Source organism: Mauremys reevesii, unplaced genomic scaffold (genome assembly GCF_016161935.1).
Source record: "Mauremys reevesii isolate NIE-2019 unplaced genomic scaffold, ASM1616193v1 Contig32, whole genome shotgun sequence".
Classification (NCBI taxonomy): Eukaryota; Metazoa; Chordata; order Testudines; family Geoemydidae; genus Mauremys; species Mauremys reevesii.
In genome coordinates, this window is record NW_024100843.1 from 23,298 (window position 1) to 49,736 (window position 26,439).

The 26,439-nt window shown below is 43.7% G+C and overlaps 1 protein-coding gene across 1 annotated transcript; it reads right to left on the bottom strand.

Moving 5' to 3' along the window:
- Window positions 1-1,201: 1,201 nt before the first annotated feature.
- On the bottom strand, window positions 1,202-11,937 carry LOC120393813 (deleted in malignant brain tumors 1 protein-like; the record flags this gene model as incomplete). The annotated part of the gene is given in 5 exon segments (XM_039518306.1): window positions 1,202-1,516; window positions 2,586-2,898; window positions 6,179-6,260; window positions 11,145-11,460; window positions 11,922-11,937. Coding segments are annotated over 5 exon segments (1,042 nt in total), but the record flags the coding sequence as incomplete, so codon positions are not given.
- Window positions 11,938-26,439: the final 14,502 nt, after the last annotated feature.

Genomic DNA, 26,439 nt, shown 5'->3' on the forward strand with positions numbered 1-26,439 from the left:
TGTAGCCACAGTGCCAAGAAGATAACCCAGCTGTAAAGTAGGGCAGATAGGATTTAAAAGCTTTTGAGGAATGGAATGGAGAAAAATGTCAGCGAGCCCTTGAAAATAAAGTAACAGAACAATAAAATATTGATCAGAGTCCTGTACAGGATAATTTGTTAATGTGTAAAAAAAAAGAGATCTTAGAATATTGACTGCTGGGTAATGAGCATTCCTTCTAAATCTGCAGGAGATGAATTAGAATAATTCATTGGTGAGTGTGTTACAGCCCCCTCTATGTGCCTGATCCACAGAGGACATGAGTCTGTTACAGCCTAAGCTTGACAGCTTTACCTCACGCTGTAGCAGCTTCTGTGTTTCGTTCTGTAATTCAATTGTCAGTGTGCTGGCCAAGAGGGAAATTGTCATAGGTTAGATTACGTGATAGCATTACTTTATTATTGCATTCTTTAGCAGATTGCAATTCTTCCCTCCAGATATTGAGCATTTTGACAGTACTAGAAAACTGTTGTAATTTATATCCGTATTTCAGCAGGAACATGTTACGATGCTTGTTAGACTAATTAAATATAGGCCGGTGTGACGACAATATGGCTAAAATAAAGTACATATAGTTGAATAGGCATTTTTTTATGGAAAAACATGCTGCTCTGACATATCACTAAAAGAGCAGGTAAAAGTGGAGAGATGTAATTTACTTGTATTTTTCAAAATCTTTGAAAAAAACCTCAGAAAAATTATTACGGAAAATAACCACAAAGTAAGAGAAAAAGTTTTGTAATGGTACAAAGTCGAGGGCTAAAAAAGCAAAGAATCATAGTAAGGGCTGCATCTCAAAATACATGAATACTGTGCTGCCTCATAGGTTAGTACCAAGCCTGATGTACTTAGTATATTTTAAATTATTAATTCATAACCTCAGACCACAAATGATTTGGAGCAGAAAGAGGCTGTGAGTTGGAGAAATCTGGTGATAACACTAAGGACAAAATTCTATCCCAACTTAATTGTGCTGTTTGGGACAGAAACAAGGAATTTTAGTAGAAACAAATGTGAGAAAGAATTCTGGGTCCATCAGGGAGATAGATTCTTTTCCATCATACTCAGCTACCTTCTCCTTTTATTGCATCTTGTTTAGTTAATATTCGTCTCTTATCTTAATTCTGTTAATCAAATTCAATAGAGCATTCACAGAACAGACCTGAGCAGAGAACTCCAGCGTCTTCACTGTGCCCACAGTTGTGCTGACCCCATCCACTGGAGGAACAGTCCCGAAGATAGGATTCACTCCCAGAGCAACTCACATCATCCAGCCAGATCTGCCCTGATCCTTTCCCATAATGAGCTGAGCCAGGTGCATTGATGGCGAGTCCACATCCCAATTCTTGGCAAACAACATCGGCATCTAATGTGTCCCAGGAATCATCACAGACTGTCCCCCAGGTGTCATTGTAATAAATTTCCACTCTCCCAGCACATCGATCTGCTCCATTCACCTGTCTGATCTGTTTGCTTCCTGTAGGGAGAAATTCCGGATGCTATCAAAGAACAGGATTTTTGTAAAATTTCAGAAAACATCTGAGCTACAAAGACAACCTCAGCAATTTATGACAGTGAATATATGATCTGGAGGTATTGCAGCATCTGGTGGGTATCATCTCCTACTTACAATGTATTTTGCAACTGCATAGGGTAGTGAAATGCACATTCAGACTTGATGGGGTTATGAGTGGAATTTTATGTTTGTCATGGTCACAACAGATGTCAATGGTGTTTGATTCCCTCCACCCCGCCATCCCCCCACAAATTAATATTCCTTGTTATTCTGGTTTATCTGCTTGTAAGCAAGTCTCCTTTGTGAATTTTTACAAATTTGGGTCCCTATGTGTTCAGTATAGTGGATTGTGAGTTTTTAAGTGGTTTAAAATATTAAATAAATATTAGTTGGTTTCAAATTATGTGTCTTGTAAAATAAAGAATATTAAATTTCTCATAATATTTCTTGTGACAAATAACTTAATGTGTCCTGGGACTTTTCTTTCTTCAAGTTAAAATTATGACTTTTCTGTTTTTTGCCTTTAGAGACAACAGGGCTTGGTTGCAGGTTTTCTCTGCATTTCCATACTGTAGCTGACAGCTCAGTGCTATGTCATCATTAGTGTCCCAGAGGTATCCTTGCCCCAGTCTCAGCTCCATTCCCAGTTTTAATTTCCCTGTTCAACAGTCTGAGTTTAAAACATTAGTTAGGTTGCAAAATACAGTGTGGCCAACTGTGACATATAGTAGGATTTTGGCCCTGTTATAGGTAATATCATGATGACATGAAAAATTTTGGGCTTCACACAATTTGGGGGAAGGTGTGTCCCCATCCCACAAAGCCCTACCGTCAAGGGGATGGATCTAACTCTGCTCTTAGGAGGAGAAAGACTATTTATAATTTTGCCGGACTAAATGCCAGAAAGACTCATGACCAGCAGAGAGATTTTTCTCCGTCACACTCAACTGCCTTCTGATTTTCAATCTCCATTTTCTAACATTCATCCCTCATATTAATTCCTTGTTTATCAGTTGAGCAGAGTGTTCACAGAACAGACCTGAACAGAGCACTCCTGCATCTTCATGATGCCCACAGTTATGCTGCCCCCAACCCTCGGAAGGACATTCTGAGAGAGTGGATTCGGTTCCAGAGCATTTCAACTCATCCAGCCAGATCTGCCCTGATCCTTGCCCATAATGAGCAGAGGCAGTTGCACTGATGGCGTGTTCACAACTCAGTTGTTTGCAAACGATACTGGCATCTGATAGGTCCCAGGAATCATCACAGACTGTCCCCCAGGTGCCATTGTAAGAAATCTCCACTCTCCCTGCACAGTGATCGATCCCATTCACCAGTCTGACCTGTTGGCTTCCTGTAAGGAAAAGTCTTTCAGTGTAAGCCGTGCAGCATTTTTTTAAAACCAAGCTACTTTTTAGTTATTATTTATTTATTATTATCATTATTATTATTATTATTTTATTTATTTGCATTACAGTACTGCTTTGGGGCTCCAATCAAGATTGAGGCTCCATAATGCTAGATACGTGCTAAACACACAGTAAGAGACAGTCCCTGTCCTGAAGATCTTGCAATCTAGATAGACAAGACAGACAAAGGGTGGGGGAAAGTATTAATATTCCCATTTTACATATGGGGAACTGAGGCAAAGATAGATTAAGATCCAGATCAAAAGTGACAGACATTTAGGAGTCAAATGGCACTTGAGCGCCTAAGAGCCAGATCCTCAGAGGTATTTAGGTGCCAAACTCCTACTGATTTCATTGTGAGTTAGGGTCTAAATAGCTTTGAAGATCTAAGTGCCCAAGTCACTTTTGAAAATGAGTCTTAGGCTCCCTACTCAGTTAAGCATTGCAACACGGAGCAAAGCAACACCTAAATATATTTAGAAACTTCGACCTAAGTTATTTGTCCAAGGTGAATAGAAAACCTATAGCAAAGCTGGAAATGGAAACTATATCTTGGGAACCTCCAGGCAGTCCTTTAATTACAGCCGCCATCCTGCTCCCATGTGAAAGTGATGGATGGAAATATGTCAGTGGCTAGTAAAAGCCTAAATATGGACTTTAATTTTAGGCATCCACTTTTGACCATAGTATCTAAAGTCCTTGATAAGTTAGCTTTGCTCTCTGGTGCTATTCTTGTCATGATGAGATATCAATGGGAGATTAAAAAAAATAATCAAAATTAATTTTTTTGAGTTAATCACATGAGTTAACTGTGATTAATCGACAGACCTAGTAATTATGAATGGGAAATCCTCATCCAGTAGGTGTAGTTTTAGTGGTGTCCCGCAGGGATCAGTTTTTGGCACTAGGATATTTCAACATTTGTATCAATTACATGGAAGAAAATATAAAGTGTGCAGATGACGCAAAGATTGTGGGAGTGGTTAATAATGAAGAAGACAGGTCACTGATACAGACCAATCTGGATCTCTTGGTAAGCTGGGTGCAAGCAAGCAATGTGTGTTTTAATAAGGCTAAATGTATATATCTAGGAACAAATATTGTAGGCCTTACTTATAGGATGGGAGACTCTGTCCTTGGAAGCAGCGACTCTGACAAAGATTTGGAGGTAGTAATGGATAAATTGAACATGAGCTCCCAGTGCAACACTGGGGCCAAAAGGACTAATGCCATCCTTGGATGGATAAACAGAGGAATCTCATGTAGGATTAGAGAGGTTATTTTACCACTATATTTGGCACTGGAGTGACAGCAGCTGGAATACTATGTCCAGTTCTGGTGTCTACAATTAAAGAAAGATGCTGATAAAATGAATAGTTCAAAGAAGAGCCACAAGAACAATTAAAGAACTGGAGAATATGCCTCTACTGATAAACTAAATAGATTGACCTCCTTGAGTCTAACAAAGAAAAGGTTACGAGGTGATGACCACAGTCTGTAAGTGCCAACATGGGGAACAAATTTTTGATAATGGGTTCTTCAGTCTAGCAGACAAAAGGTATAACATGATCCAATGGCTGGAAGCTGAAGCTAGACAAATTCACAATGGAAATAAGGTATAACTTTTTACCAGGGAGGGAATTTAGCCTTTGCAAAAAAATAACAACAGTCATGGTGGATTCTCCATCACTTTCAATGTTTAAATCAAGATTGCATGTTCTTCTAAAAGATACGTTCTAGGAGTTATTTTAGGAAGTCTTATGTCCTTTTTTTAAATTAGTGGTCAGTCTAGAGATCACAATGGTCCTTTCTGGCCTTGGAATCTATGATTTATTTTCCTGTTAATCAGGGTCAATAGAGAATTCATTGTCCACACCTGAGCCGAGAATTCCTACGTCTTCATAGTGATGACAGTTATGTTGATCCCATCCTCTGGAAGGACATTCCCAGAGCTTGGATTCATTCCCAGAACAATTCAGATCATCTAGCCAGATCTTCCCTGATCCTTCCCCATAATGTCCAGAGAGATTTGAAAGAAGAGTGCGTCCACATCCAAGCTGTTTGCAAACAACATTGGAATCTGATAGGTCCCAGAAATCATCACAGACTGTTCCCCACATGCCATCATTATAGATTTCCACTCTCCCAGAGCAGCGATCTGCCCCATTCACCAGTCTGAGCTGCTTGCTTCCTGTAGGGATAAATCTCTGCTGTTAATACGTCATATTGCTATTGAACAAGAAGTCAGTGTTTTCACATTATCAGAAATAAAACAATTAATCAAGCTGACATCCATGGTAATTCTTGGTGGTGCTCCCTCAGGAATGGAGATTTTGAAGTGCATCAAAGGAGCTATGTCCTAAACACACTATATATTTCCAAATGTCAAAAGCTTTGTTGTTCCTCATTTAGATTTGAGGGTTTATAAGTAAGGTGTACTTCATGCCCATGGGTTCTGTGACAGAAATTTATGACATTTAAATATTTTCCCCCTCCTATACTGTCATGACCTTTGTGATTCTGGGAATCTGCCATTGAGCAAGAGTCCTCCATGAATTTTTACAAAATTGTTTCTTTATATGTCCAGAACAGTGGAATAAGTGTTTCCAAATGGTATTAAGCTGTTTAAGTATCATAAAACAGTTTCATATTTCTTCTTGTAAAGTTTAAAAAAAAATCTTAATTTTTTTGGATGACAAAAACCTTACTAATTATTATAATATTATGTGCCATGGTTTTTCCCTTTTTAAAAATCTAATATTATGGCTTTTCAACTATTTTGCCTCAACAGACAACCAGCTTTAGTCTTATCACATCTCCACACTGGAGCTGCCGGCACACCATGCTTGCTTCCCCACATATCATAGAGGCTTTAGCTGTCTCGTCACACTGACTCCCCATACCAACATGCTGAACAATTCAGAATGAACTGTGCTCTGGAGTGATGGGAAATAGACAGAATAATAGGAATAGCTTCCAACACTTATGCAGCTCCTCTGTGACATTTTACACAAAATATCTAATGAACTGAATGGCATATTTGCAAATAATTTTTATATTACACATACAAGCACACAAAGTATGTTAAAAGACCATTATTAAAGTTCCAAAGACAATCATTCAAAATTTAGGAAATGCCAGACTTAATTTGCCCTCTTATGCATATGCATTAAGATGCTGTCTTTAATTACACGATCACATGCTATTATTTCACCAGGACTTCTGCCTCATTCAGTGCACAGGATAGATAGTGTTCAGGGAATGAGTCAGGATTATGTAGTGAAGGAGGCTGTTGTCTGCAGGATCCCTGTCTGATTTCCTGCAGAAATTGGAAGGTGTGATGTGGACAAGCAGGAGGCTACAGAGACAGAAAGGACAGTCGTTTGGTTCATGCATAAAGGACTGGAGCTTCTTGTGTCTTCACAAACTAGCTCCAGCCCATTCTGAAATCTTGTCCCTTGCAGAAAAAACAACCACCCAAGAGTTGGTGATACTGTTATTACTGTAGACAACAGAGATTAGGGCTTTATTGTTCTAGGCACTAAACAAAAATATAGTAACAGGTGGTGTCTGCTCTGAAGAGTTTATAATCAAAACAGATGATACAGACAAATATTGGGAAGGGCAAGGAAAGCAGAGAGAGGTGCGTCAGGTACAAACAAGTGTTCAGTGCCTTTGAGAAATTAAGGCCTAGATGTTTGAATTATTCAACCCCCTAAAATGTGTGGGCATTGAACAGTTTGCAAATGTTGGTCTTGATCTCTGTCATGGTCCCTCACAGACAAGTTGGGAGGGAGGCAGGTCCTCTCAGAGGTCCAGAGAGGCCCGGGCCACTTCCAGCTTTTGAGGCCCTTAACCATAATAAAAAATAAAAAATGACAACACATGGAAACAAAATAAGGCACCAAAAAAGGAGTGAGACTTAATTTGGATTTTTTTTTATTTAACAAATGCTTTTCTAGCCTTTTTCTGTGCAAATGCACCAATTACTGAGGGAAAACAAGTTGTGAAATGCCAAAAAAATAACAAGTGTCTAAATTTGAGGCCCCTTTGAGCTTGAAGCCCAGGCCAGATGGGCCTCCTGCCCCCCCTCTGATTGGCCTGGAGGGAGGCCCCACTGCCTCACCACTGGCAGGCCGCAGGTAACAGTTTTATAGGGGAGAGCTCCAGCTCCTGAGGCAGGGTGAAGCCCAACAGTCTTTAGCCCACAGCCACCTGGCTGGGCAGACAGCTACGAACAGTCTACACAGGAACTCTGACTCCCTCCAGGTCGGGTAGAGCCACAGGAAGTTAGGGCTCTGGCCCATATTCAAGGCAGAGCTGTAGCAGTCTGTAAGTCCAGACCCTCAAGCAGGGTGGGATGGCAAACAGTTAGAACTCAGGCAGGGTGAGCACCAAAGCAGGACCCTTGGCCTAAGGAACGGGAGCACTGCCAGCCCCGGGATGGGGAGGCTGAGGGTGGAGGGACACAGGCCCCACCCGACTACACCCCATCCTAGCCCTGGTGAAGATTAATTTCTTAAAATGTGTCAGACATTCAGATACTAAAGCAGTGAGTGCCATAGAAAAGTTCCTGACAGATTTGATAATACTGTATTCAGAGGAGTGTTTTGTTGGTTTGCAATAAATATGGCCGGGGAGACCACTGAACATTGAGTATAAAGAGAAATACCAAGCAGCAACCTCATCCTCTGCCTGGAAGGAGAAAAGTTCCAGAAGAAAAAGTATTATGGGATTATATAACAAAAGAGCATCATAATGCATATGCATAAGAAGGCATCAGAAAGTTTGCACCATCCACCTTAATTCTGGAATTTCCTAACAGGCAGCTAGATTTTCCAAATTTAATTAAGAACATAAGAAATCCATTTAGTTTCTCCGCAATGACTTTATCATCTTTAAGTGCTCCTTTTCTATCTCTAACATCAAGGGGCCCCACTGGTTGTTTAGCAGGCTTCCTGCTTCTGATTTACTTAAAAACAATTCATTATTACCTTTGGAGTTTGGCTAGCTGTTCTTCAAACTCCTCTTTGGCTTTTCTTATTACATTTTTACACTTAATTTGGCAGTGTTTATACTCCTTTCTATTTACCTCGCTAGGATTTGACTTCCACTTTTTAAAGGAAGTCTTATCTCTCACTGCTTCTTTCACATGGTTGTTAAGCCACTGTGGGTCTTTTATAGTTCTTTTACTGTGTTTCTTAATTTGCGGTGTACATTTAAGTTGGGCCTCTTATGGTATCTTTAAAAAGCGCCCATGCAGCTTGCAGGGATTTCACTTTAGTCACTGTACCTTTTAATTTCTGTTTAACTAAAGCCCTCATTTTTGCATAGTTCCCCCTTTTGAAATTAAATGCCACAGTGTTGGGCTGTTGAGATGTTCTTCCCACCACTGGGATGTTAAATGTTATTATATTATTGGCATTATTTCCAAGCGCTCCTGTTATAGTTACCTCTTGGACCAGCTTCTGCGCTCCACTCAGGATTAAATCTAGAGTTGCCTCTCCCGTTGTGGGTTCCCGTACCAGCTGCTCCATGAAGCAGTCATTTAAAGTATCGAGAAATTTTGTCTCTGCATTTTGTCCTGAGGTGACATGTTCCCAGTCAATATGGGGATAATTGAAATCCCCCACTATTATTGAGTTCTTAATTTTGATAGCCTTTCTAATTTCCCTGAGCATTTCATCGTCACTATTACTGTCCTGGTCAGATGGTCGATAATAGATCCCTAATGTTATATTCTTATTAGAGCATGAAAGTACTATCCTTAGAGATTCTATGGAACATGTGGATTCACTTAAGATTTTTACTTCATTTGATTCTACATTTTCTTTTACATATAGTGCCACTCCCCCGCCCGCCCCCCACACGACCTGTTCTGTCCTTCCGATATATTTTATACCCCGGAATGATTGTGTCCCATTGATTGTCCTCAGTCCACCAGGTTTCTGTGATGCCTATTATATCAATATCCTCCTTTATCACGAAGCACTCTAGTTCACCCATCTTATTATTTAGACTTCTAGCATTTGTGTACAAGCACTTTAAAAACTTGTCCCTGTTTAATTGTCTGCCCTTTTCTGATGTGTCAGATACCTTTTTATGTGAATGTTTCTCATCTGATCTGGCCCTTACATTATCCTCTTCCATCCTCTGTTCCTGATTATAACCTAGAGAATCTCTATCAATAGACTGTCCTTTAAGAGAAGTCTCTGTCCGATCCACATGCTACTCTGCAGCAGTCAGCTTTCCCCCATCTCCTAGTTTAAAAACTGCTCTACAACCTTTTTAATGTTTAGTGCCAGGAGTCTGGTTCCACTTTGGTTTAGGTGGAGCCCATCTCTCCTGTATAGGCTCCCCCCATCCCAAAAGTTTCCCCAGTTCCTAATGAATCTAAACCCCTCCTCTCTACACCATCATCTCATCCACACATTGAGACTCTGAAGCTCTGCCTACCTACCTGGCCCTGTGTGTGGAACTGGGAGCATTTTTGAGAATGCCATAGTAGAGGTCCTGGATTTCAGTTTCTTTCCTAGCAGCCTAAATTTGGCCTCCAGGAAGTCCCTCCTACCCTTCCCTATGTCATTGGTACCTACATGTACCATGACCACTGGCTTCTCCCCAGCACTACACATAAGTCTGTGTAGATGTCTTGAGAGATCCGCAACCATCGCACCAGGCAGGCAAGTCACCATACGGTTCTCCCGGTCATCACAGACCCAGCTATCTACATTTCTAATAATCGAATCTCCCATTACTAACACCTGCCTTTTCTTAGAAACTGGAGTTCCCTCCCCCGCAGAGGCAACCTCAGTGCGAGAGGCAACCCCAGCACCATCTGGAAGGAGGGTCCCAACTACGGGAAGGTTTCCCTCTGCTCCCATTGACTGCTCTGCTTCCCTGGGCCTTTCTTCCTCCTCAACAGCGCAGGGGCTGTCTGACCAGAGGTGGGACATTCTACAGTCTCCCAGAAAGCCTCATCAACATACCTCTCAGCCTCTCTTAGCTCCTCCAGTTCCGCCACCCTGGCCTCCAAAGCCCGTACATGGTCTCTGAGGGCCAGGAGCTCCTTGCACCAAATGCACACACACGCCACCCGCCCACAGGGCAGGTAATCCATACATGCAACACTCAGCGCAAAAAACTGGATAGCCCCCACTCTGCTGCTGGGCTTCTGCCTGCATTGTCTCCTAGTTAATGAAGGGGTTGTTTAAAGCAAGAAGTTTTGACTGAAGTTTAGTTTATAGGTTTTAAAATGGAAACAACAGCAAGGGGCCCTTGCCCCCTTCCCACTCCCCTTCCAAACTCCCTTGCGAAACTCCCTGTTAGCAGCCCCTGTTCGCAAAGCTGAATGTAATGGCAATATTCTTGAAACATGCAAATGATCACATGACTCTTTGCATGTTTCAAGAATATGACCATTAAATTAAAGTTAACTCTAACCTCTTCTGCAACTCCTAGAGCTATTATTGGTTGCACATGCAGCTTTTTCAAATAGATCACCATCTTCACAAGGTAGAAGTACTTGGGGTATTTATTTTATCAATCTGATAAATTCTACCTCTATACTATGGAGGATTAAAACAGGGGAAAAAACCATGCAAAGGCATCAAAAGCCAGACTTGAAGAAGGCAAGTAGGCACCTAAAATGCAGACAGGTGCCGAGTGGGATTTTCAAAAGCATCTCTAGGTGTCTATCTCCCTCTTTAGGCTCCTAAATGCCTTTGGAAATCTGGCCCTAATGAGTTTCTCTTCTCTACACCTGAGGTCTGCTAGCATTCCTCATTCCAAACCTGGACCACACCACACTATTCCAGTCTAACGTTACCAGACATTTCTATCAGTGCACTTCAGTCCTGATCTATAGCACCCAATGCTGTTCTAGCCCCTTGCGTCTCCTGGGCAGAAATTGGCCGTTGTGCAGAATTAAGTGGTGAAATCTGTAGTTTTGATCAGTGGAGAGTCTGGTGAAAGAGTCACCAGACTCCTCACTTCTGAGTCAAACCTGGATTTGAACACTACTCTCAGGATCTGAATGACAAGTTTTCAAGAATTGTGACCAGTAGGGAGATTCTCCTTTACCATTACCAGCAGCCGTCTCATATTGTTGCTTTTGGGTTTGTTAACATTAATGTATATTAATTCCTGATTAATCAGGTTAAACAGAGCATTTGCAGAACGGACCTGAACAGAGAACTCCTGCATCTTCTTTGTGTCCACAGTTGTGCTGGCCCCATCCTCTGGAAGAACATGCCCAGAGATAGGATTCATTTCCAGAGCAGTTCAATTCATCCAGCCAGATCTGCCCTGATCCTTCCCCATAATGAGCAGCAGTTACATTGATGGAATGCCCACATCCCAGGTGTTTGCAAACAACATTGGCTTCTGATAGGTCCCAGGAATCATCACAGATTGTCCCCCAGGTGCCTCTATAATTTACTTCCACTCTCCCTTCACAATGGTCCGCTCCATTTATGAGTCTGACTTGCTTGCTCCCTGTAAAAATAAATTTCAGCTATTAATATATTCTATTACTGTTGAAAAATGAGGATGTTCCAGAAATTCAACCACTATGGCCAGGTCTACACTAAGAACGGGGGTCGAACTAGGGTACGCAAATTCAGCTACGTGAATAGCGTAGCTGAATTTGAAGTACCCTAGTTCGAAGTACTCACCTGTCCAGACGCCGCGGAACCGAACTCCGTGGCTCCAAGGTCGACTCCGCCACCGCCGTTTGCAGTGGTGGAGTACCGGAGTCGACGGGAGCGCTTCCGGAGTTCGAACTATCGCGTCCAGATTAGACGCGATAGTTCGAACTCCGAGAAGTTGAACTCACCGCGTTGACCCAGCAGGTAAGTGTAGACTAGTCCTAAGAAAATAATGCTGACATCCTTAGCAATTCTTGACTGTATTTTCTCTGACTTGGAGGTAACACAGAATATTACACAGGATCTCACCTCCATCATATGTCATAGTTTTGTCTCAGGACCTGTTCTTTATTTAGACTTAGGAGGGTGTTTATTTGTCATGTGTGATACAGCATGGCCAGAGGGCAGCAGGAGAGGCTTAGAAGGGAGCCTTATTCCCTGTAAGGGGAAGAAAGTTTGCTATAGATTTACTAGAGTACCTGAAGCCAGTTAGAAGCAGCAAAGAATCCTGTGGCACCTTATAGACTAACAGACGTTTTGCAGCATGAGCTTTCGTGGGTGAATACCCACTTGCATCCGAAGAAGTGGGTATTCACCCACGAAAGCTCATGCTACAAAACATCTGTTAGTCTATAAGGTGCCACAGGATTCTTTGCTGCTTCTACAGAACCAGACTAACACGGCTACCCCTCTGATACTTGAAGCCAGTTAGAGCACCTGAAGCCAATTAGAGCACCTGCAGTCAGTCACATGATAAAACCCCCCTACTTCAATCAGACAGTGTGGGAGTTGGAGCAGAAAGGACTGGTATTGGAACAGAGAACAGTTTGAAGGTGTTGGAGCAGAGAAGATTGGTGTTGGAGCAGAGAACAGTTTGAAGAGAAGCAGAGGAAAGTTTGGAGGAGTGCTGCGGTGGGCTAAGAAGTCCAAGATCCTAGGCAAGGGGCACCTGGCTTGTAGAGAGGGAGGGCAGGAAGCCTCCCACAAGCTGAAGGGCAGGAAAGGGAAGTAGCCCAGGGGAAGGAACCGCCAGTTCAAGTGGTTCACCACTGTCCTCAGGGCCCCTGGGCTGGGACCTGGAGTAGAGGGCGGGCCCAGGTCCCTCCCTCTCCACTCCCCTCCTGAAGGACACTAGTGGGGCAATTAATATTCCAATTCAGGGGCAAGAAATGATGCCCTGAACCCCTCGCAAAGAAGAGAAAGCGTGAGACCCATCATAATAGTGCTGGCAATTTGCCACACATGGCTATGGTTTCCTTGACAAAACCTGTGACTTTGATATTCCTACCCTGACTCTCATAAATAGTCAGGCACTGTGTCATTGTTGCTAGCCTGATGCTCAGCATGTGCAAAGGATAAATATAGTACAACTAGGATGTGGATAGGTATTGATTAACTTATTGCTCTCTATGTTCTATTAACACATCTGTCTAGACTGGCAGGACTCCTGCTATTTAACCTCTCAGCCATCATAATGCTTTAGTCCAGTGTCTGTCTTGCACAGAAATTGCCATTGATAGTAAAATCTGTGGCATGAACAGTGGGGATTAAAGAAAGAGTCACTTCTGAGCCAAATATCAATTTGAATTCCTCCCTCAGGAGTCGCAAGGTTAGTTATCATTCCACAGGATTGAATGCCAGAAAAAATCATGAATCCCACATGGGAATTATCCTTTATCATACTCTTTCATTTTATTGCTGCATTTTATTTTCTTTATTTAAATATTTATAATATAATTTATATGTTTTTAATTTTATGTTATGGTTTATATTTTATTTATTTAAATAAAATTCTATTAGTTAAATTCACCTCTATCAATACTCTATTGCAGGGGTAGGCAACCTATGGCACGTGTGCCGAAGGCAACATGCGAGCTGATTTTCAGTAGCACTCACACTGTGGGTCCTGGCCACCGGTCAGGGGGCTCTGCATTTTAATTGAATTTTAAATGAAGCTTCTTAAATATTTTAAAAACCTTATTTACTTTATATACAACAGTTTAGTTATATACTATAGACTTATAGAAAGAGACCTTCTAAAAATATTAAAATGTATCACTGGCATGCAAAATCTTAAATTAGAGTGAAAAAATGAAGACTCAGCACACCACTTCTGAAAGGTTGCCAACCCCTGCTCTATTGTTTGGGTTAAAATAGAGCACTTGCACAACTCACCTGAGCAGATAACTCCTGCATCATTGGCGTGTCCACAGTTATGTTGACCCCATCCCCTGGAAGGACAGGCCCACAGACTGGATTCAGTTCCAGAGCAGTTCACATTGTCCAGCCAGATCTGCCCAGCTCCTTCCCCATAATGAGCAGAGACAGTTGCATTGATGGCGTGTCCACATCCCAGTTGTTTGCAAATGACATTGGAGTCCAATATATCCCAGGAATCATCACAGACTGTTCCCCAGATACCATTGTAATAAATTTCCACTCTCCCAGAGCAATGATCTGCACCATTTACCAGTCTGATCTGCTTGTGTTCTGTAAAGATAAATGCCAGCTATTAATGTGTCATCGTTACAGAACTGAAGGATGTCTGTAAGATTTCAAAAATAAAATGCCAGAGTAAGAGACACTGACATTGCCAGCAATTCCTTACTGTGCTATCTCAGATGTGGAAATTGTTATTCAGGGACTCATCTCCATCAGAAGTCGTATTTCTTTACACTTTTCGGGCTTGTTCATATTTCAGACTTTGACCGGGGTTAAAAGTGACACTATGTGTTTGTTGTGGCCGTGACTTCTGGGACAAAATCCATGTTATTTTTTCCTCATAAATAATGCTCTGTCATTCTGGGCATCCTGATACTGAGAAAGACTTAGTCATGATTTTTTTAATTTTGGCTCTCCACCTGTTCTGTGCAGTGTGGTAAGTGATTTTTAAAACTTTTAAACCATTTTTCTAGTCAAATAAAAAAGTTACCATCTCATAATTTACCAAAACAATGTAATACAATATTATGTGCCACGACTTTTCCTTTTCCTTTGTTTTTTTGAGAAAAATTGTTACTTTTTTGTATTTCTGATTCCAAATATTTAGCCTTAGTTACAAGTTTTTTCCACATCTCCACACTGCAGTTGCTTGCGTACCAAATTGGTATTATTGGTATCCCACCAATTATCTGGGACATTGCCTACATTTCATGCGTGGAAATCTCAACTCTCTCATCACATGGATTATGCTAGTTAAACTCTCCCCACAATTCAGAATCACTTATGCTCTGGAATGATGTTATCCACTGAATAAAACCCGCTATGATATTTTAGAAATTAGGAGTTCTATACAGAAGTATGAAATTATAAATGGTTAAACAAGAGCTTGCAGTACCCTGTGCACTGCATTACTAAAAGGAACGGCCGGTGTTCAAGGTATACATTTGTCTTTTGAATGGAGTGTTGAGGGATTCACGCACAGTACATTCCAATGGCTAGATGACTGTTATCCAAGGATTCCAAAGGAAATAAAGAATGAAATAGTGGAATTACTGACAAATTTATGCCCTATTCTTCAACACCTGTTACTAGAACATCACTATCATGGTGCCTGTTTAAAAAGTAAGAACAAAATAGAGACACTCTTGGTGGGGAAGTTAATAGGGGAACTTAAGCTTCCAGTTTCCCCCAAGGCGTTCTGCAGCTGTGGTATATTTTTTGTTGCTACAGAGGATGCTGATTGACATAGCTTTGTCTATGTATTGACAGGGAGTAGACCTAATCTTACATGTTTTGTTATGTGCTATTTTTGGTCTTCCGTAAGAGGAGTTTAGATTTACATGGGTGGTTTAAGATCTATGTACCAGTGTATGCACAGTTATTCTTGGGAGGGTGCATGCCTTTTCGTGTTTTTAAATCAAGAATTACTTTTTTATTATTATTTGCATTCTGTTGGCTCAGTAATAGGTGTGGGCAGGAAACCATTTTCCACAAAATATTTCAAGATTTTGAAATTTTTCCTATTCGGTATTGGGATGAAACAGAAACCTTGTGAAGTTTTTCATGAAAAATCAGAGCGAGAGCAAGTGAGACAAAGAAAATAGCTTCAGAACAGCCAATAGCCTAATGATTTGGGTGCCCACTGGGCATGTTGGTGGTCCAGGTTCAAGTCCCTTGTCCAATAAATATTTCATTATTTAATAGAAAGTGGGAAAGCTCCAAGAGGAGAGATGAAGAAAGCCAGTAACAAGGTGATTAGGGCATGTACCTGGGATGTGAGTGACCATGGTTCAAGTCCTTTGTCTGAATCAGGCTATTGGAAATTCTGGGGTGAAATCAATAAACTGAAACTGCTATTTTCCCACAACCAGTTTCAGTTTCAACAAATTGGTACTTTCTGGAAAGAGCTTTTTTTAATTTTTTTTTTGAAAAATTTGCAACCAACAGCCTATCTTGGAGTTTATATTAAATTTTTGAGTATGTATTTACACAGTTTTGGACATGTGTAAACAGGTACATTCTCCATTTGTATCATCTTTTTAATACTTTTATAATAGAGACAGAAACATAAAATTAATTCTGAATTTCTTGGGTTTGAAATGCTTTAAGTTTGTGATAATTACAGATTTTTATGTTTAATTTACTGATATGTACTCTCAACCTGAACTCTGCTTAAACAGTGAAAATGGGGTAGGTTCAGAAGCGAAAATAGATTTTAATAAGGCTTTTGATACAGTCTCTCATGACCTTCTCATTAACAAAGTAGGGAAATACAAGCGAGATGGAGCTACTACAAGGTGGGTGCATAACTGGTTGGAAAACCGTTCCCAGAGAGTAGTTACCAGTGGTTCACAGTCATGCTGGAAGGGCATAACAAGTCAGGTTCTGCAGGGATCAGTTCTGGATCCAGTTCTTTTCAATGTTTTCATCAACGATTTAGATCATGGCATAGAAAGTACACTTATAAAGTTTGCAGATGAAACCAAGCTGGGAGGGGTTGCAAGTGCTTTGGAGGATAGGATAAAAATTAAAAATGATCTGGGCAAACTGGAGAAATGATCTAAAGTAAATAGGATGAAATTCAATAAGGACAAATGCAAAGTGCTCCACTTAAAAGGAACAATCAGTTGCACACCATACAAAATGGGAAATGACTGCTAGGAAGGAGTAATGCGGAAAGGGATCTGGGGGTCATAGTGGATCACAAGCTAAATATGAGTCAACAATATAACACTGTTGCAAAAAAAGCAAACGTCATTCTGGGATGTATTAGTAGGAGTGTTGAAAGCAAGACACGAGAAGAAATTCTTCCACACTTGTCATAAACAGTTAGTTAAGGGTTAAGGTTTTTGTCTACCTGTAAAGGGTTAACAAGCAGTACCTGTGGACACCTGACCAGAGGACCAATGAGGGACAAGATTATTTTCAAATCCGTGGAGGGAAGTTCTTTTTCCCTGTTCTTTGTTTTCTTAGAGAGTCTCTCTTGGGTATTAAGAGAGTCCAGACATCTTAATCAAGTCCTTCCAGGTTTCTGCAACAAATTCTTCTATTCAAGCTAGTGAGTATTAGCAAGGAACTAGTATTCTTATACTTTTATTTCTGTATTTGCAATTCTGTGTTTTGCTATAGAATTTCTTTAAGTCTGTACTGATATTGCTTTTACTGAGAAAGGAGGAGGGGGAACTCTCTCCAGAAATTGATAAGTTTAGACCCTGTATTGTTCCATCTTGGATTACAGAGACAAGTTACTTTCTTTTTATTCTTTAATAAATTCTTTTCTATTAAGGACTTGGTTGATCTTTCTTTGGGTGGATTCTCAAGGAAAGGGGAGGGGGAGGTATCCCTCTGTAGTTAAATCCTGGTGTCTCTCCTAGGAAAAGGGAGGGGGGAGGAAGCAGGGGGAATGGTTTATTTATCCTGGGTATAAGAACTCCATGGATTTGGGGCTCTTGGGATCCCCTAGGATTTTGGGGAAGGATTGTGTCCCAATCCACGTAATTGATTGGGTGGTGGCAGCTTTTACTAGATCTAAACTAGGATTTTAGTTTAGAGGGAAACCAGTGCAGGTCCCCACATTGGAACCCAACAGCTCCAAGTGGGGGTGAGACCTATGACAACAATATAACACTGTTGCAAAAAAAGCAAACGTCATTCTGGGATGTATTAGTAGGAGTGTTGAAAGCAAGACACGAGAAGAAATTCTTCCACACTATTCTGTGCTGATTAGGCCTCAACTGGCGTATTGTGTGCAGTTCTGGGTGCCACATTTCAAGAAAGATATGGACAAATTGGAGAAAGTCCAGAGAAGAGCAACAAGGATGATTGGGGGTCTGGAAAACATGACCTATGAGGGAAAATTGAAAAAACTGGGTTTGTTTAGTCTGGAAAAGAGAAGGCCGAGAGGGGACATGTGAACAGTTTTCAAGTATTTAAAAGGTTGTTACAAGGAGGAGGAAGAAAAATTGTTTTTTTTTAACCTCTGAGGATAGGACAAGAAGCAATGGGCTTAAATTGCAGCAAAGGAAGCTTAGACTGGACATTAGGAAAAACTTCCTAACTGTCAAGGTGGTTAGGCACTGGAATAAATTGCTTAGGGAGGTTGTGGAATCTCCATCCTTGGGGATTTTTAAGAGCAGGTAAGACAAACACCTGTCAGGAATGGTCTAGATCAGGGGTGGCCAACCTGAGCCTGAGAAGGAGCCAAAATTTACAAATGTACATTGCCAAAGAGCCACAGTAATACGTCAGCAGCCCCCATCAGCTCCCCCACCCCACTCCCAGCACCTCCCCTCCACCGGCAGCCCCACCAATCAGCGCCTTCCCTCCCTCCCTGCTCCCGATCAGCTGTTTCAAGCTGTGCAGGAGGCTCGGGGGAGGGAAGTGGAAGGGGGCAGGAGCGAGGGCACAGCAGGCTCAGGGGAGGAGGTGGAAGGGGTGGAGTGAGGGGCTAGAGGCAGGGCCTGTGGCAGAGCCAGGGGTTGAGCAGTGAGCACCCCCCAGCACACTGGAAAGTTGGCGCCTGTAGCTCCAGCCCCAGAGTTGGTGCCTAGACAAGGAGCCGCATATTAACTTCTGAAGAGCCGCAGGTGACTCTGGAGCTCCAGGTTGGCCACCTCTGGTCTAGATGGTGCTGGTCCTGCCATGAGAGCAGGGGACAGGACTTGATGGCCCCTCAAGGTCCTTTCCAGTGCTATGATTCTATGATTTTGTTTTTTTCTTGGAATTTCCTTTGAAAAATACTATTATTTATTAAACATTTCATACAAGAATATGAGACAAGAGAATGCTACCATTCAGTATATGTAATGATTTGAAGATTTAGAACATCAACTTTAAATAATTGTTTATTTCTACTTTTCATAGAATCATAGAATCTCAGAGTTGGAAGGGACCTCAGGAGGTATCTAGTCCAACCCCCTGCTCAAAGCAGGACCAAACCCAACTAAATCATCCCAGCCAGGGCTTTGTCAAGCCTGACCTTAAAAACCTCTAAGGAAGGAGATTCCACCACCTCCCTAGGGAACCCATTCCAATGCTTCACCACCCTACTAGTGAAAAAGTTTTTCCTAATATCCAACTTAAACCCCTCTGCAACTTGAGACCATTACTCCTTGTTCTGTCATCTTCTACCACTGAGAACAGTCTAGATCCATCCTCTTTGGAACCCCCTTTCAGGTAGTTGAAAGCAGCTATCAAATCCCCCCTCATTCTTCTCTTCTGCAGACTAAACAATCCCAGTTCCCTCAGCCTCTCCTCATAAGTCATGTGCTCCAGCCCTATAATCATTTTTGTTGCCCTCCGCTGGCCTCTCTCCAATTTATCCACATCCTTTTTGTGGTGTGGGGCCCAAAACTGGACACAGTACTCCAAATGAGGCCTCATCAGTGCTGAGTAGAGGGGAATGATCACATCCCTCGATCTGAAGGAAATGCCCCTACTTATACAACCCAAAATGCCATTAGCCTTCTTGGCAACAAGGGCACACTGTTGACTCATATTCAGCTTTTTGTCCACCGTAACCCCTAGGTCCTTTTCTGCAGAAGTGCTGCCCAGCCATTCGGTCCCTAGTCTGTAACAGTGCATGGGATTCTTCCGTCCTAAGTGCAGGACTCTGCACTTGTCCTTGTTGAACCTCATCATATTTCTTTTGGCCCAATCCTCTAATTTGTCTAGGTCCCTCTGTATCCTATCCCTACCCTCCAGCGTATCAACCACTCCTCCCAGTTTAGTGTCATCTGCAAACTTGCTAAGGGTGCAGTCCACACCATCCTCCAGATCGTTAATGAAGATATTGAAGAAAACCGGCCCCAGCACCGACCCTTGGGGCACTCCACTTGATACCGGCTGCCAACTAGACATGGAACCATTGATCACTACCCATTGAGCCCGACCATCTAGCCAGTTTTCTATCCACTTTACTGTCCATTCATCCAGCCCATACTTTAACTTGCTGGCAAGAATACTGTGGGAGACTGTATCAAAAGCTTTGCTAAAGTCCAGAAATAGCACATCCACTGCTTTTCCCTCATCCACAGAGCCGGTTATCTCATCATAGAAGGCAATTAGGTTAGTCAGGCATGACTTGCCCTTGGTGAATCCATGCTGACTGTTCCTGATCACTTTCCCCTCCTTTAAGTGGTTCAGGATTGATTCCTTGAGGACCTGTTCCATGATTTTTCCAGGGACTGAGGTGAGACTGACTGGCCTGTAGTTCCCTGGATCTTCCTTCTTCCCTTTTTTAAAGATGGGCACTACATTAGCTTTTTTCCAGTCGTCCAGGAACTCCCCCGATCGCCATGATTTTTCAAAGATAATGGCCAATGGCTCTGCAATCTCATCGGCCAACTCCTTTAGCACCCTCGGATGCAGTGCATCCGGCCCCATGGACTTGTGCTCGTCCAGCTTTTCTAAATAGTCCCAAACTACTTCTTTCTCCACAGAGAGCTGGTCACCTCCTCCCCATACCGTGCTGCAGAGTGCAGCTGTCTGGGAGCTGACCTTGTCTGTGAAGACAGAGGCAAAAAAAGCATTGAGTACACTAGCTTTCTCCACATCCTCTGTCACTAGGTTCCCTTCCTCATTCAGCAAGGGGCCCACACTTTCCTTGACTTTCTTCCTGTTGCTAACATACCTAAAGAAACCCTTCTTGTTACTCCTAACATCTCCGGCTAGCTGCAACTCCAAGTGTGATTTGGCCTTCCTGATTTCACACCTGCATGCCTGAACAATACTTTTATACTCCTCCCTGGTTATTTGTCCAATATTCCACTTCTTGTAAGCTGTTCTTTTGTGTTTAAGACGAGCAAGGATTTCACTGTTGAGCCAAGCTGGTCGCCTGCCATATTTACTTTTCTTCCTACACATCGGGATGGTTTTTTCCTGCAACCTCAATAAGGTTTCTTTGAAATACAGCCAGCTTTCCTCGACTCCTTTCCCCGTCATGTTATTCTCCCAGGGGACCTTGCCCATCAGTTCCCTGAGGGAGTCGAAGTCTGCTTTTCTGAAGTCCAGGGTCTCTGTTCTACCTCTTTCCCTTTTTCCTTGTGTCAGGATCCTGAACTCGACCATCTCATGGTCACTGCCTCCCAGGTTCCCTTCCACTATTGCTTCCTCTACTATTTCTTCCCTGTTTGTGAGCAGCAGGTCAAGAAGAGCTTTTCCCCTAGTTGGTTCCTCCAGCACTTGCACCAGGAAATTGTCCCCTATGCTTTCCAGAAACTTCCTGGATTGTCTGTGCACCGCTGTATTGCTCTCCCAGCAGATATCGGGGTGATTAATGTCACCCATGAGAACCAGGGCCTGTGATCTAGCAACTTCTGTTAGTTGCTGGAAGAAAGCCTCGTCCACGTCATCCCCCTGGTCTGGTGGTCTGTAGCAGACTCCCACCACGACATTACCCTTGTTGTTCATACTTCTAAATTTAATCCAGAGACACTCAGGTTTTTCTGCAGTTTCATACTGGAGCTCTGAGCAGTCATACTGCTCTCTTACATACAACGCAACTCCCCCACCTTTTCTGCCCTGCCTGTCCTTCCTGAACAGTTTATAGCCATCCATGACAGTACTCCAGTCATGTGAGTTATCCCACCAAGTCTCTGTTATTCCAATTACATCATAATTCCCTGACTGTGCCAGGACTTCTAGTTCTCCCTGCTTGTTCCCCAGGCTTTTTGCATTTGTGTATAGGCATGTAAGATAACTCACTGATCGTCCTGCTGTCCCAGTATGGGGCAGGAGCCCTCCCCTTTTGCACTCACCTACTTGTGCTTTCTCCCAATATCCCACTTCCCCACTTACCTCGGGGCTTTGGTCTCCTTCCCCCGGTGAACCTAGTTTAAAGCCCTCCTTGCTAGGTTAGCCAGCCTGCTTGCAAAGATCCTCTTCCCTCTCTTCGTGAGGTGGAGCCCGTCTCTGCCTAGCAATCCTTCTTCTTGGAAGACCATCCCATTGTCAAAGAATCCAAACCCTTCTCTCCGACACCATCTGTGTAGCCATTCGTTGACTTCCACGATTCGACGGTCTCTACCCAGGCCTTTTCCTGCCACAGGGAGGATAGACGAGAACACCACTTGCGCCTCAAACTCCTTTATTCTTCTTCCCAGAGCCACGTAGTCTGCAGTGATACGCTCGAGGTCATTCTTGGCAGTATCATTGGTGCCCACGTGGAGAAGCAGGAAGGGATAGCGATCCGAGGGCTTGATGAGTCTCGGCAGTCTCTCCGTCACATCGTGAATCCTAGCCCCTGGCAAGCAGCAGACCTCTCGGTTTTCCCGGTCAGGGCGGCAGATAGATGACTCAGTCCCCCTGAGGAGAGAGTCCCCGACCACCACCACCCTCCTCCTCCTCTTGGGAGTGGTGGTCGTGGAACCCCCATCCCTAGGACGGTGCATCTCATGCCTTCCAATCAGTGGAGTCTCCTTCTGCTCTGTTCCCTCAGATGTATCATCCACTCCACTCTCTGCACTAGTACCTGCAGAGAGAACATGAAAACGGTTGCTCACCTGCATCTGTGTTTCTGGTACATGGACATTTCTGGTACTATTTCCTCTTCTGGAAGTCACATGCCGCCATTTATCCTTGCTGGCCTTCTGTCCCCACTGTGTAGCCTGCTCTGAATCTTCAGAACATTGTGGCTGCTGAAGCTGGGGTAATGAAGCCATTTAACAGGCATTTGCCAACCCCCAGGTATATACTGTCAGTGTCTGAATGTACTGACAAAAACAATTGTGCATGACTGTAATATCTACTCAGAACATGTTACTCTACAGGACCTTAGTTTAAAATTTGCTTTTAAAAATGTTTCATTAGTGCGTGGATGAAGATTATAAAATTACATCTCTAAAAAAATCCTTGCATAGATGTTTAGATGCACGATCATCTTTTGCCTTAAATGCTTGGATTTTGAGACTTATGTTTTTTTTTAAATAAATTCTTCAAAAGACGACCCTTATCTAAAATACATATTTTAATGACTATAGTAAAAAAAACTTACTCCCAAAGTCTTCTTGTCCTTTGTGTCCATCCATTTCTCCCTTCACCACACCACCCCCCATTGAAGAGAGCCCTTAAAGGGACAACAGCCCTTTGCTACCAGATAGCTGGACAAAGAGTTTCCCTTTCTTTACTTCTGACTATCTGATGAACTAGTTTTAAGAGAACCCACTAGCAAAATCAGTACCTTAGTAAGATATAAAATCCCTTGTTATGCCTAAAATCTTTGGAAACATATTTTTTAAAGTTGGTGGAATTTCATAAACATGTCTGTTGTTATGGAGATCACACACAGTAAACTAGTGTTCCCTTTTTCTAAAAGCAGTGAACATTGTTATGAACACACTATACCTCTGTGACTGAGTAATTTAAAATAATGTCTGTTTCAATGAGTTAAATATGTAGTAATCTGGAATGATTGCTTTATGAAGGCTTAAGAGTACATTTAAAATATAAAATAAGCTTAGAAATACTGATTAAGAAAATGTAAAACAGAGAAGAGCTGCATCATGTATTCCATAATATTTAATGCTGTATTCAGCAAGGCAGCTGACTCACCCTTACTACAAAGGTTTTGCGAATAAATGTCTAACAAACTTCAGGGCATATCAAAAAACCTGTGACTGACATTTTTTATTCCCAAGTTTAGTACTTTTAATTAGGTACGTTCTGCACGTCCATTCTGTGTGAGGGAGAGGGTACAGGGGTCTCTGCGGGGAACTGTGACTCTCTGCCACCGTGAGGTGGGCCGGGTGTGTTGTTATTCTTTCTGCCTTGTCCCTCTGTCCCCCATCCCTCTGCCAGGCTGCAAGCTCAGGCTGCCATGGGGCATAGGGGCACCAGTTTAATAATACTGCATAGGGCCCCGTAAATCCTAAGGACGGCCCTGGGGACGCCAGAAAGCGGTGCCCTGGCTTGGCAGGGAGGAGCTGCCTTCCAGAGGCACCAGAGAGCCAGATCGTCAGCTTGTGGGGGCGGCGAGCCCCAGCCATGGAGGAGCCAGCGCGGCGCAGGGGAACAGCCGCCCTGCAAAGGCAGTGGTGCCACTAGCAGGAAGCAGTCTCACCCCCCATCCCTCCTGCCAAGGCTGGGGCCTGGCATACCCCCTGGGGGCTCCTGCAGGCTGCAGCAGATGCATGCAAGCACCGGTCCCCGTGCACCCCCCAGCTCCCCACTCTCTGTGCTCGGACTCTGCAGCTCCCAGGCATGTGAACTGCCACCGGGGTGCAGGGCCCTAAGCCTGCTCCGGGAAGGACAGCGGCGATGGCAGCTCACACTCCCGGGAGCCACAGAGCCCAAGCACGGCGAGAGGGGAACCGGGGGGCACACAGGAGCCTCTGCCCACATGCATCTGCTGGAGGAACACACAGGAGGGGTGGCGCCGGGCCGCAGCCTGGGCAGGAAGGGCCGGGGGCCATGGCTGCTCCCCACTAGCGGTGTCGCCATCTTTGCAGAGCTGCTGCCCCCCTGCGCCGTGCCGGCTCCTCCATGGCTGGGGCTCACTGCCCCCACAAGCGGGTCGCTCTGGATCTCCAGTGCCTCCAGAAGGCAGCTCCTCCCTGCTGAGCTGCTGCAGCAGCCCAAGCCCGGCAAAGCCAGTGAGTGGACTCGGGGCTGTAGACAATGGATCTTGTGGTGTGTCCGGGATGCCTACCCTATACCGACCGCTATGCCTACCTTCATGCCTCCAGCTTCCATCCCGGGCACACCACAAGATCCATTGTCTACAGCCAAGCACTGAGGTACAACCGCATCTGCTCCAACCCCTGAGACAGAGACCAACACCTACAAAATCTCCACCAAGCATTCTCAAGACTACAGTACCCGCATGAGGAAATAAGGAAACAGATCAACAGAGCCAGACGTGTACCCAGAAGCCTCCTACTGCAAGACAAACCCAAGAAAGAAACCAACAGGACTCCACTGGCCCTCACATACAGTCCCCAGCTAAAACCCCTCCAACGCATCATCAGGGATCTACAACCCATCCTGGACAATGATCCCACACTTTCACAGGCCTTGGGTGGCAGACCAGTCCTCGGCCACAGACAACCTGCCAACCTGAAGCATATTCTCACCAGTAACTGCACACCGCACCATAGTAACTCTAGCTCAGGAACCAACCCATGCAACAAACCTCGATGCCAACTCTGCCCACATATCTACACCAGCAACACCATCACAGGACCTAACCAGATCAGCCACACCATCACCGGTTCATTCACCTGCACGTCCACCAATGTAATATATGCCATCATATGCCAGCAATGCCCCTCTGCTATGTACATCGGCCAAACTGGACAGTCTCTACGGAAAAGGATAAATGGACACAAATCAGATATTAGGAATGGCAATATACAAAAACCTGTAGGAGAACACTTCAACCTCCCTGGCCACACAATAGCAGATCTTAAGGTGGCCATCCTGCAGCAAAAAAACTTCAGGACTAGACTTCAAAGAGAAACTGCTGAGCTTCAGTTCATCTGCAAATTTGACACCTTCAGCTCAGGACTAAACAAAGACTGTGAATGGCTTGCCAACTACAGAACCGTTTCTCCTCCCTTGGTTTTCACACCTCTACTGCTAGAACAGGGCCTCATCCTCCCTGATTGAACTAACCTCGTTATCTCTAGCTTGCTTCTTGCTTGCATATATATACCTGCCCCTGGAAATTTTCCACGAAAGCTCATGCTGCAAAATGTCTGTTAGTCTATAAGGTGCCACAGGATTCTTTAGTCCTTGCTCAGCTTCCCTCCCTCCACCCATCCCTGGTGGGCTGTGATTCAGTTTATTTTGGTTAAGAGAACCCACCATGGCCACACCCATTCTCCAACATAGTGTCTCTGTTACCAGCAGTGACCTTCCAGCTGCTTTACCTTCCCTGGGGCTTCTCCCACTCCTGGAGAAAACAAACATGTCTGGTGCTCATCTTTCCTCGCACTTGTTGCCCCACACTCAGCTGGGTCTCAGCTACCACCGTGCTCAGCTCTGCTTCTACTTCCCCAGTGACAGTAGGCCGTGAGCTGGCTCCCTTGATCACAGCATTTGAGTCAGTGTCACACACACATTTCCCCTGTGGAGGTGAGTGGGGGCCATTCCTCTGCCCCATTCAGATCCAGGTGTCTGGTTACAGACAGAAAGGTGCCCTGAGCTTAACAGCCTTGCCTGTGTGTTGCAAGCAAGGGGGAAAAACGCCTCCTTCTCCCTGCCAGCCAAGGTACCTGCATTTTCATCCACACCTCCTTTCTAAGCCTTCTGGCTCACTTGATTCGAATCTTTGGCTGGTACAGAAACAGGGGCTAAATTTTGTCTCAGAATGATACAGTCATTCCCCAGACTGATATCCTGGAGACCCCCAGCTACTAGCCCCTCCCCCCAATCCTTCCTGGGTCTG